General features: G+C 43.9%; 1 protein-coding gene across 6 annotated transcripts in view; it reads right to left on the reverse strand.

Annotated features, from left to right (window-relative positions):
• The window catches only part of AKAP13 (A-kinase anchoring protein 13), a 345,810-nt gene that overhangs the window by 154,945 nt on the left and 177,830 nt on the right, over positions 1-13,035 (reverse strand). For all 6 annotated transcript variants that reach the window (XM_075345957.1, XM_075345960.1, XM_075345958.1 and 3 more), the window contains exon 6: positions 8,092-8,284. In XM_075345957.1, coding sequence (XP_075202072.1) covers positions 8,092-8,284 — 193 coding nt within the window. The remainder of the gene's footprint in view (positions 1-8,091; positions 8,285-13,035) is intronic.

Raw genomic sequence — 13,035 nt, forward strand, 5'->3', positions numbered from 1 at the left:
CAACAATCATATAAAATAATAAATAAAGATGACAAGCATCTTGGCAGCAGTGCCCCGGCATGTGGTAAGATCACCACTTCCTAGAATTGAAAAATGCTCAATGTTACAGATACTAAAAGCATTCGTATGCGCACAAATGCTGACCTTGTACTATTTATTATCACTGCTTTTCACTTTCTGGTTTACACCTGCCAATTTCATTAAAGGGGCATCTCAAGTTGACTTTTTCCCCATCAACGGCGGTCAACCCCCCACAATCCTGAAATGGAGAGGTGGTTGATCACGCACACTAACACTCCATTAATTGTTCATGGGAGGGCCAGAGATTGCCAAGTGCTGTGATTGGCTGATGATCTGGGGGCCAGAGTCTTCGTACCTCCAGTGATCGGAAAGTTGTCCCCCAATCTGTGGATAGAGGATAACTTTAAAGCTTAAGGCTATGTGCACATGCTGCGTTTTTTTGACACTGCGTTTTTTTGCGTTTTTGGCCGCTAAAAACACACAAAAACGCACCAACGGCAAAAAACGCATGCGTTTTTACCGCAATTTGCTGCGTTTTTGATCTCTGCGTTTTTCCAATGCATTGCATGAGGGGAAAACGCAGAAAAACGCAGGAAAGAATTGACATGTCCATTTTTTTTTTAAGCTCAAAAACGCAGCTGAAAAAAAAAAAAAGTTGTGTGCGAACAGCAAAAATGAAAACTCAGACTTTGCTGGGGAAGCAAAGTCATGCAGTTTTGAGGCCAAAAACGCACCTGAAAAACGCGCAAAAACGCCGCGAAAAACGCACTGTGTGCACATAGACTAAGAACGCCCCTATAAATGGCATATAGGTATAACCTGCAATCCTGCCAGGGTTCTCAGGTGTTGGGTGCAGTTAGGCTGCAGAAATAGTCCAATGTTTTTATTTTCTCTAGTTCACAATATGCCACATTTCTGTTTGGCTGTTTACATCATCCCATTCACCTCTACCTCTGTCAGGTAATATTAAAGAGGATGCCCACTACTTTTAATGGCCTGTCCTGAGGATAGATCAGTGTTTCCAAAACTCCAGTCCTCATGGCCCCCAACAAGTCATGCTTTCAGGATTTCCTCACTATTAAACAGGTGATGGAATCATTATCAAGGCATCACCTGTGCTATATTAAGGAAATCCTGAAAACATGACCTGTTGGGGGTCGTGAGGACTAGAGTTTGGGAACCACTGGGATAGATCATCAATGCCTGATCGGTGGGGGTGTCGGACCCCAGCCAATCAGCTGTTCCCAGAGCCAACTGTGGCAGCAGGCAGCCGGGAATGCTCAGTTCCGGAGCTGCCCCGCCAACAGATAATGGCTGCGGCCAGGTACTACACAAGCTGTATAAAAACAACTCTATATACATGAAACCTATTTTTCAGTACAGGGCCAGAATAATGTGTACATATGGCGAATCCATACATTTACAGCAAATACTGGCATCGCCACAGACACCATACCCATGTGTCTACCAGATGTTGTTTAAAATTTAACCACAATCTTGTTGCAATCACATCCATCAGGAAAAACCCCAACCAGTTACCCCTTTTACCCATTTAAAACTTCTTATCACTGTAGCGTTCCACCCACTGCAATCAAAGAATGACTAGGGGTTATGTGGGCCTAACAGCGGCCTCGGGGCCTGCTATGTCTTACCAACACTCTAAAGTAGGGCCCTGACAGGCATAATACAATGCAATACAGCAGTACATGTACACTGCACGTAATTGCAGGTTCATAAAGTTATAAAACTACGTTGGCTTCAAAATACAAATAATTTTTCTGCATTTGTTCCTATTTATTAGTAGGATAAAGATTTTTCTGTGGTATCATTTTGATGCACACCCTTTAGGAACCTACAATTATTTTCACTGTACATGCACACTACGGTATATGGGGAGACATGGCACTGGCTCTGCAGCATTAAGGAACCTGTCAGGTCCAATACGCACCCAGAACCATGAGCAGTTCTGGGAACATATTGCTAATCCCTGCCTAACCATCCATGTAATTAGTAGCATAGATAAAGAGATCTTTAGAAATACATTTTCTACATACTTTAGAAAAACATTGTATTTCTAAAGATCCTTTAAGATATTCTAATGAGACCAGGGACTAGTTGCAAGGGCGTTATTTCCCCCAACTGTTCTGCCCTCTTAGCATGTTGTTAGCACGCCCACAGGGGAGTGTTAACATGCTATTCAATGCAGCATCATAGGCACAGACGTGCGTACCTGTGTCCATTGTCGCCACCTCAAATGCCGGGTTAAGGATCAGAAGTCCAGGCACTTCCGGTCATGCACACTATGAAGCCGGCTTCAGAGAGGTCTAGTGCACATGACAGGAAGTGCAGTGACTTCAGATAATGCGCACTGAGCCTAAACCTGGCGTTTGAGGCAGAGACTATGGACACAGGTACGCAAGTCCATGCTGTTGATGCTGGGCATTGAATAGCATTTTAGTACATCCCTGTGGGCAGGGGTGGGATTCAAATTTTTAACAACAGGTTCTCTGTAAACCCCGCCCATTTGAAAACCACACCCATTTTGTAACCACACCCATTTTGTTAGCCACACCCATTTTCACGCACTTTCCTCAACCAAAAATACAAGTAATTTAAAGTATAATCTCTTTCCCCTTCTTCCCCTCCTATACCGTCACTCTCCTGTCCAGCATCAGTTGTTCCAGTCACGGTCAGTCATATTGTATTAAACGGTTTTTCTACAGTTTTTGAAAATTATTACTAAAGGAGCCCTGGTAAAATTGGAACGGACGACCTTCCCCATACAGATCTCACCCCATGTGGTCTCTCCCCCCCCTGCAGATCCCATCCCATTATGGCCCCTTTCCCCCTGCAGATACCATCCCATTGTGGCCCCTTTCCCCCTGCAGATCCCATCCCATTGTGGCCCCTTTCCCCCTGCAGATACCATCCCATTGTGGCCCCTTTCCCCCTTCAGATCCCATCCCATTGTGGCCCCTTTCCCCCTTCAGATCCCATCCCATTGTTGCCCCTTTCCCCCTGCAGATCCCATCCCATTGTGGCCCCTTTCCCCTGCAGATACCATCCCATTGTGGCCCCTTTCCCCTGCAGATACCATCCCATTGTGGCCCCTTTCCCCCTGAAGATCCCATCCCATTGTGGCCTCCTTTCCCCCTGCAGATCCCATCCTATTGTTGCCTCCTTTCCCCCCTGCGGATCCCATCCTATTGTTGCCTCCTTTCCCCCTGCAGATACCATCCTATTGTGGCCTCCTCTCCCCCTATAGCCACATATAGTAACCGTTCCCATCTTATGTGGCTCCTCTCCCTGCAGCTTCGGCTCACTGAGCGCTTTACCTGATCCAAACAGCGGCGGCCTCTCCTGTGTCTCCTGTCCTGCTCCGTGGCACTCTGAACTGAGACGCTGACAGACGGCAGTGGGAGGAGCTCCCTCCTCACGCTGCCGTCACCTCTGCAGCGTCAGTGCGTCGCTGCACGCTGGATCAGGGGGCCGACAGGCTGCACTGAACCAGGAAGTGTGGAGGGGCGGGGGGTCATTTGTGCTAGAGTCTTAAAGAGACACTAGCACAAATGAATACAGGGAACCGGATCGCCTGAGCTGTTTCTTGCCGGTTCTGGCAACCGGCTATTTTAACAACCGGTTCCCCAGAACCGGACAGAACTGGCTGAATCCCACCCCTGCCTGTGGGTGTGCTACAGTAACATGCTAGTCGGGGGAAATAATGCCCTTGCAACTAGTCCCTGTGCTCATTAGCATATCATAAAGGATCTTTAGAAATACATTTTTCTAAAGATCATTTTATGTATCCAAGTATAGGCTAGGACAATTAGGTAGGGATTAGAAATATACACCCAGAACTGCTCGTGGATCTGGGTGCATATTGGACCTGACAGGTTCCCTTTAAAGGGAATCTGTCACCAGGTTTTTGACACCTAATTTGAAACGCTCATAATGTAGAGGCATGGACCCTGATTCCAGTGATGTCAATAACTGGGCTGCTTAGTGTAGCTTTGATAAAATCATTGTTTTATCAGCAGATCAATGGGGGGACTAATAAACCTGCTGCCAGGTAGTCCTTCATATTAACAAGCTCTGTATAACACACAGATCGGCAGCTTTCTCTGTACGCTGTACATAGAAAGGCAGCTGTCATTCAGTAGGGTAGACAAAGTTATATGAGTTCAGCATTCAGATAACTTAAATCTACAGCAGATAAAACAGTGATGTTACCAAAATGACAGCAAGCTTGGTAAGTCACACAACCCTGGAATGTGGGTCTCTACCCCTAAATCCCAGAAGGGATTAAATCATAGGTTATACCAATTCTTTTCTTACAAACTACACATATGCTCAGCTCCTCCTGCTCTATAACATGCATTTTCATGGCGACAGATTTGCTTTAAATCTGCAGCAAGTCAATTCTTTTAATTCATTTGCATGCATAGAAAAAGGGATCTACAACGTATTATAAAAAAAAAAAAAAAAAAAAAAAGGGGGGATGAAAGCCACATCGAAAAAGTACATGACATAGTCATATGAAAAAGTTTGGGCACCCCTATTAATGTTAACCTTTTTTCTTTATAACAATTTGGGTTTTTGCAACAGCTATTTCAGTTTCATTTATCTAATAACTGATGGACTGAGTAATATTTCTCGATTGAAATGAGGTTTATTGTACTAACAGAAAATGTGCAATCCGCATTTAAACAAAATTTGACCGATGCAAAAGTATGGGCACCCTTATCAATTTCTTGATTTGAATACTCCTAACTACTTTTTACTGACTTACTAAAGCACTAAATTGGTTTTGTAACCTCATTGAGCTTTTAACGTCATAGGCAGGTGTATCCAATCATGAGAAAAGGTATTTAAGGTGGCCACTTGCAAGTTGTTCTCCTATTTGAATCTCCTATGAAGAGTGGCATCATGGGCTCCTCAAAACAACTCTCAAATGATCTGAAAACAAAGATTATTCAACATAGTTGTTCAGGGGAAGGATACAAAAAGTTGTCTCAGAGATTTAAACTGTCAGTTTCCACTGTGAGGAACATAGTAAGGAAATGGAAGAACACAGGTACAGTTCTTGTTAAGCCCAGAAGTGGCAGGCCAAGAAAAATATCAGAAAGGCAGAGAAGAATAATGGTGAGAACAGTGAAGGACAATCCACAGACCACCTCCAAAGACCTGCAGCATCATCCTGCTGCAAATGGTGTCAATGTGCATCGGTCAACAATACAGCGCACGTTGCACAAGGAGAAGCTGTATGGGAGAGAGATGCGAAAGAAGCCGTTTCTGCAAGCACGCCACAAACAGTCGCCTGAGGTATGCAAAAGCACATTTGGACAAGCCAGTTACATTTTAGAAGAAGGTCCTGTGGACTGATGAAACAAAGATTGAGTTGTTTGGTCATACAAAAAGGCGTTGTGCATTGAGGCAAAAAAAACACGGCATACCAAGAAAAGCACTTACTACCCACAGTAACATTTGGTGGAGGTTCCATCATGCTTTGGGGCTGTGTGGCCAATGCCGGCACAGGGAATCTTGTTAAAGTTGAGGGTCGCATGGAATCAACTCAGTATCAGCAGATTCTTGACAATAATGTGCAAGAATCAGTGACGAAGTTGAAGTTACGCAGGGGATGGATATTTCAGCAAGACAATGATCCAAAACACCGCTCCAAATCTACTCAGGAATTCATGCAGAGGAACAATTACAATGTTTTGGAATGGCCATCCCAGTCCCCAGACCTGAATATCATTGAAAATCTGTGGGATGATTTCAAGCGTGCTGTCTATACTCGGTGACCATCAAACTTAACTGAACTGGAAATGTTTTGTAAACAGTAATGGTCAAATATACCTTCATCCAGGATCCAGGAACTCATTAAAAGCTACAGGAAGCAACTAGAGGTTGTTATTTTTGCAAAAGGAGGATCTACAAAATATTAATGTCACTTTTATGTTGAGGTGCCCATACTTTTGCACCGGTCAAATATTGTTTAAATGCGGATTGCACATTTTCTGTTAGTACAATAAACCTCATTTCAATCTAGAAATATTACTCAGTCCATCAGTTATTAGATATATGAAACTAAAATAGCTGTTACAAAAACCCAAATTGTTATAAAGAAAAAAGTGTAACATTAATAGAGGTGCCCAAACTTTTTCATATGACTGTATGCAAAATCAAAAAAACTCACCACAAAAAAGCCACCAATAAACTCAGGTCAAAAATGACAAATGCACTTGCAGGATGCAGCTGGCCCCCCATACCCAGCACTATTTCAGTGCACCAGCACACAGGACGGACAGACACCCAGAGGGCCCGGCTGTATCCTGCAGAAAATTGTGCAATATTATTATTATTATTTATTATTATAGCGCCATTTATTCCATGGCGCTTTACAAGTGAGAGAGGGTATACGTACAACAATCATTAACAGTACAAGACAGACTGGTATAGGAGGAGAGAGGACTCTGCCCGTGAGGGCTCACAGTCGACAGGGAATGGGTGATGGTACAATAGGTGAGGACAGAGCTGGTTGCGCAGTGGTGTACTGGACTGGGGGCTATTGTAGGTTGTAGGCTTGTTGGAAGAGGTGGGTCTTGAGGTTCCTCTTGAAGCTTTCCATGGTAGTGGAGAGTCTGATTTGCTGAGGTAGAGCGTTCCAGAGTATGGGGGATGCACGGGAGAAATCTTGTACGCGATTGTGGGAAGAGGAGATAAGAGGAGCAGAGAAGGATATCTTGTGAGGATCTGAGGTTGCGTGCAGGTAGGTACCAGGAGACTAGGTCACAGATGTAAGGAGGAGACAGGTTGTGCATGGCTTTGTATGGCATGGTTAATGTTTTGAACTGGATTCGTTGGGCGATGGGAAGCCAGTGAAGGGATTGGCAGAGTGGCGAGGCTGGGGAATAGCGAGGGAAGAGGTGGATTAAGCGGGCCGCAGAGTTTAGGATAGATTTGAGGGGTGCAAGAGTGTTGGAAGGGAGGCCAGAGAGCAGGAGGTTGCAGTAGTCGAGGCGGGAGATGATGAGGGCATGCACTAATGTTTTTGCAGATTCTTGGTTAAGGAAAGCACGGATCCGGGAGATATTTTTGAGTTGTAATCGGCATGAGTTGAAGAGGGCTTGGATGTGTGGCTTCAAGGATAGAGCAGAGTCGAGGGTTACTCCAAGGCAACGAGCTTGTGAGACTGGGGTGAGTGAGCAACCATCAAGTTTGATGGAAAGGCTTGTTGGAGGAGATGAGTGAGGAGGAGGAAAGACGATGAACTCTGTTTTGTCCATGTTAAGTTTTAGGAATCGTGCAGAGACGAGGGATGAAATAGCAGACAGACATTGTGGAATTTTGGTTAGTAGAGAGGTAATGTCAGGTCCAGAGAGGTAGATCTGTGTGTCATCGGCATAGAGATGATACTGGAAGCCGTGGGACTCTATGAGCTGTGCCAGGCCAAAGGTGTAGATGGAGAACAGCAGGGGTCCAAGAACTGAGCCTTGGGGGACACCGACAGATAGATAGGGGGCGAGATGAGGAAGTGGTGTGAGAATGGGAGACGCTGAAAGTTCGGTCGGTTAGGTATGAGGAGATCCAAGATAGGGCCAAGTCTGTGATGAATAAAAATGATATACAGTAAAATGATAATAAATGTGAGGTATTGGTCCTTAAATAGTGCTGGGCAGCCCGCCTGATCTAATAAAAGGGCGTCATCAATAGGCTGTGAGCCGGACACTGTGCATTGCACGTACCAGTGTGACTGGTGCCCTATGTAAAACCTCATTAGTGTGCAAGTTTAATACCAGCAGCCATGCCCTCCATGATAGGTAGGTTGAGAGTGGCTGTCTCATCGGTATTCTGCACCGGTGTCACCCATACCTTTATCATGGGGGGCCGGCTGCATCCAGCAAGTGTATTTGCCATTTTTGACCTGAGTTGGCTGGTGGCTTTTTTGTGGCGAGTTTTTTTTCTTTTTTTCTTTGAATTGAAGTCCTTTTCGGTGAATTATACATAACGTTTGCAGTGCTTTTCCTGTGCAGTGCTTATATATCTGTATAATTCCCAATAACTTACCGGACACTGAGAATGACCTTGGATGTAATCGCTGAGCTCTTTAATACTGTCCTCCATGTTTTCTTCTGCCTTCTCTTGGGATTTCTTGGTTAGAGAAAAAACATTTAGTCCACGATGGTGTCTAACCCAAAAGTCACCAGAATATTCAACATGAGACGTTTCAGAATCAAGGTCTACGGCTGCAGGATCCACTCTAAAAGATGAGAAAGAATAATGCTAAATAAATATTTATCGGTATTGGAATACATAATACATCATATTAAAAGGAAAACAACACAATCTTTCGACAGATGGTTCCCTGCTGTTCTCCACTTCCTATTCCAGTGAAGATATAACATGGACACGTGACTGCTACAACTGGAAGCGGAGACCAGAGAGGGACCCTAGGAGCATCACAACATGGGCGTCACGCTGTACAAAGGCTAGTACACCGTGTGCAGAATTATTAGGAAAGTTGTATTTTAGAAAGTTTTTTTCATTATTGATCAACAACTATGTTCTCAATCAACCCAAAAGACTCAAATATCAAAGCTTAATATTTTTGGAAGTTGGAGTAGAGTTTTTTTTAGATTTGGCTTAGGAGGATATCTGTTTGTGCAGGTAACTATTACTGTGCACAATTATTAGGCAATTTAATAAAAACCAAATATATTCCCATCTCACTTGTTTATTTTCACCAGGTAAAGGAAGATAACTGCACAAAATTTAGAAATAAACATTTCTGACATGCAAAAACAAAACCCAAAAAATGAGTGACCAATATAGCCACCTTTCTTTATGATGACACTCAACACCCTACCATCCATAGATTCTGTCAGTTGCTTGATTTGTTTACGATCAACATTGCGTGCAGCAGCCAGCACAGCCTCCCAGACACTGTTCCGAGAGCCAGAGGTGTACTGTTTTCCCTCCCTGTAGATCTTACATTTTATGAGGGACCACAGGTTCTCTATGGGGTTCAGATCAGGTGAACAAGGGAGGCATGTCCTTATTTTTTCATCTTTTAGACCTTTACTGGCCAGCCACGCTGTGGAGTAGTTGGATGCATGTGATGGAGCATTGTCCTGCATGAAAATCATGTTTTTCTTGAACGATACCAACTTCTTTCTGTACCACTGCTTGAAGAAGTTGTCTTCCAGAAACTGGCAGTAGGTCTGGGAGTTGAGCTTCACTCCAGCCTCAACCCGAAAAGGTCCCACAACTTCATCTTTGATGATACCAGCCCATACCAGTACCCCACCTCCACTTTGCTGGTGTCTGAGTTGGAGTGGAGCTCTCTGCCCTTTACTGATCCAGCCTCTGGCCCATCAAGAGTCACTCATTTCATCAGTCCATAAAATCTTTGAAAAACCAGTCTTAAGATATTTCTTGGCCCAGTCTTGACGTCTTATCTTGCTTCTTGTTCAAAGGTGGTCGTTTTTCAGCCTTCCTTGCCTTGACCATGTCCCCGATTATGGCACACCTTGTGCTTTTTGATACTCCAGTAATGTTGCAGCTCTGAAATATGGCCAAACTGGTGGCAAATGGCATCTTGGCAACTTCACACTTGATTTTCCTCAATTCATGGGCAGTTATTTTGCGCCTTTTTTGCCCACAACACGCTTTTCGTGACCCTGTTTGCCATTTTCCATGAAACGCTTGATTGTTCGGTGATCACGCTTCAAAAGTTTTGCAATTTCAAGACTGCTGCATCCCTCTGCGAGACTCCTCACAATTTTGGACTTTTCAGAGCCCGTGAAATCTCTCTTCTGACCCATTTTGCCAAAGGAAAGGAAGTTGCCTAATAATTAAGCACACCTTATATAGGGTGTTGATGTCATTAAACCACACCCCTCCTCATTACATTGCTCTTAAGCCTATACAGCTTGGAGTAGGACAACATGTACAAAAAGTATCATGTGATCAAAATACTCATTTGCCTAATAATTCTGCACACAGTATAAGACATAGTACAGTGTATTCCCCACTAGGTGGCAGCAGAGTAGTGAAGGAGAGACAAAGAAACACTAACAAAAAGGCAGCTGAAGTATAGCAGAGTAACTTCAGCAGACAGTTAACAGGCAAGCCACTAGGGGGCAATAGAGTAGTCAAACAGGATCAAGCCAGGAAAGTCGAGTCACTGCAAAGGGAGGATCAATATCAAGTCAGAAAAAAGAACCGAGTCGGAAGCCGGGAGATCAGGTATGCAAAGGGAAATACAAACAAACAGGAGCGGGAAGTCAGGGACTGGGAAAGGAAGACGAACGGGGGAGGGTACAGTTCAGGACACAGTAGCAGGGAGGCAGGACAGTTCGGGAACACTCACCAGAGCCAGTATACATGTTGCAAGGCACAAATATCACTGGCACTGACCCATAGGTGGAGAGGCAATATATAGCATCCTGGTATCCAGAACAAGGCAAGGGAAGTTAACCCCTGACATGACCAGGCCAGAGCTGGGTGTACCCAGCAGCAGGGAAAAGCCGACCTGGATCATGACAATGGGGATTGGTATGGTAAGACCTTATTGTTCTTATACCATTGTATGCCTTTTAAAATATCTCCTAGCTGAAGAACCCCTTTAAAAATAAAGCAAACGTTCTAGGACAGAGGCTCCACTTACAAAAAGAGGTCTTACAGCAACATACATTTGGTGTGGATTTTCCATGTAGCCTGTTCATTTATAATATGCATCCATTGAGATCAGTGCAGTAGATTTTGCAGCTGTATCTCTGACTACGCAATTCTGGAATTTAGGGGTTCACAGGATTATGATTCGATCATTCAAATTTTTTTTTTATTAAGTTTAGTGATCAGAAAGAAACCATTTCCCCAATAACAGACTGGTAATAATCCTATTCATCTGCCATATCATGCATGCCTAATAAATATTCCCGACATTAAACAATCTTATCTTCATTAGAATGACACTTCCTTCTGTTTCGTTGATTTAAGCGCAGAAGTGTGTGCATGCCGGAGACAATCGCATCCCAGCCAGCCAAAACCTAATAGTCTTAATCAGTATTTTGAAAAGGCAACACAGGTCACTCCCATAGCAACTCTTCTCGCCCTCTCCCGGAGGCTCAGACATACTGAGCAGCTATGGAAACAGGTACGAAAACAAAGGCCTGGAGGACATCGGGCCCACTCTGAGCTCCTCGCATTCATTCAGAAAAGTTTCACAAAGTTCAGCAATAAATTACACTGAGCAGCAAATTCAAGATAAAATACAGCTTGTATTATTAGGTAATCCTTCACTATATTATATACAATGGCATGTAAAAGTTTGGGCACCCCTGGTCAACATTACGGTTATTGTGAACACTTAAGCTAGTAGATGAAATGATCTCTAAAAGGCGTAAAGTTAAAGATGACAATTTTCCTTTGTATTTTAGACAAAAAGATTTTTTCATCTTTTACATTTTTAAATTAACAAAAATGGAAAATTGACTGATGCAAAAGTTTGAGCACCCTGCATGGCTAGTAAGTAGTAGCACTCCCTTTGGCAAGTAACCGCTAGTAAATGCTTTTTGTAGCCAGCCAAGAGTCTCTCAATTCTTAAGAGATTTTCATCCATTCTTTCTTGGAAAAGTTTTCCAGTTCTGTAAGATTCCTGGCTCATCTTGCATGTCCTGCTCTTTTGAGGTCTAGCCACAGATTGTCAATGATATTCAGATCAGGGGACTGTGAGGGCCATTGTAAAACCTTCAGCTTGCGCCTTTTTGAGGTAGTCTATGGTGGATTTTGATGTGTGTTGGGCTAAGAGCTAGGTGAACTCGGAAATAAACGGGAGCGGCGGGTCCCTGCCAAATAAAAAAAAAGAAACCTGGGTCCGCTCCGAAATCCGGTATCCATATAAGTCTATGGGGACCAGAATCCGGAGATGCCACATTGGTGGAAGGGATAGGGGGGTAGGAGTGTGCGTGGTGTACTCACCGAGGCTGTGTCATGGCGGCACATTCCTTCCGTAGCCGACAAGAAACTCTAATTGAATATTCACTGCTTTCCCCGTCCACTGGCAGGTGTAATTGGTTTCAGTTAGACGTGCCCCATACTGAGTGGCAGCGTGCCAGCCGACTGGAACTAATCACAGGCGCCAGTGTTCTGTTTAAAGCACAGAGAGCATCATGAAGACCAAAGAACACAACAGGCAGGTCCGTGATACTGTTGTGGAGAAGTTTAAAGCCAAATTTGGTTACAAAAAAATTTCCAAAACTTTAAACATCCCAAGGATCACTGTTTAAGCGGTCATATTGAAATGGAATGAGTATCATACCACTGCAAATCTACCAAGATCCGGCCATCCATCCTAACTTTCATCTCAAACAAGGGAAGACTAATCAGAGATGCAGCCAAGAGGCCCATGATCACTCTGGATGAACTGCAGAGATCTACAGCTGAGATGGGAAAGTCTGTCCATAGGACAACAATCAGTCGTACTCTGCACAAATCTGGCCTTTATGGGAGAGTGGCAAGGTGAAAGCCATTTCTCAAAATATCCATAAATAGTGTTGTTTAAAGGTTTGCCACAAGCCACCTGGGAGACACATCAAAGACGTGGAAGAAGTTGCACTGGTCAGATGAAACCAAAATCAAACTATTTGGGCACAATGCCAAACGATATGTTTGGCGTAAAAGCAACACAGCTCATCACCATGAACACACCATCTCCACTGTCAAACATGGTGGTGGCAGCATCATGGTTTGGGCCTGCTTTTCTTCAGCAGGGACAGGGAAGATGGTTAAAATTGATGGGAAGATGGATGGAGCCAAATACAGGACCATTTTTGAAGAAAACCTGTTGGAGTCTGCAAAAGACCTGAGACTGGGACGGAGATTGGTCTTCCAACAAGACAATGATCCCAAACAAAACAAAATCTACAACGGAATGGTTCACAAATAAACGTATCCAGGTGTTAGAATGGCCAAGTCAAAGTCCAGACCTGAATCCAATTGAGAATCTGT

This window comes from Anomaloglossus baeobatrachus, chromosome 4 (genome assembly GCF_048569485.1).
Source record: "Anomaloglossus baeobatrachus isolate aAnoBae1 chromosome 4, aAnoBae1.hap1, whole genome shotgun sequence".
In the NCBI taxonomy this organism is placed as follows: domain Eukaryota; kingdom Metazoa; phylum Chordata; class Amphibia; order Anura; family Aromobatidae; genus Anomaloglossus; species Anomaloglossus baeobatrachus.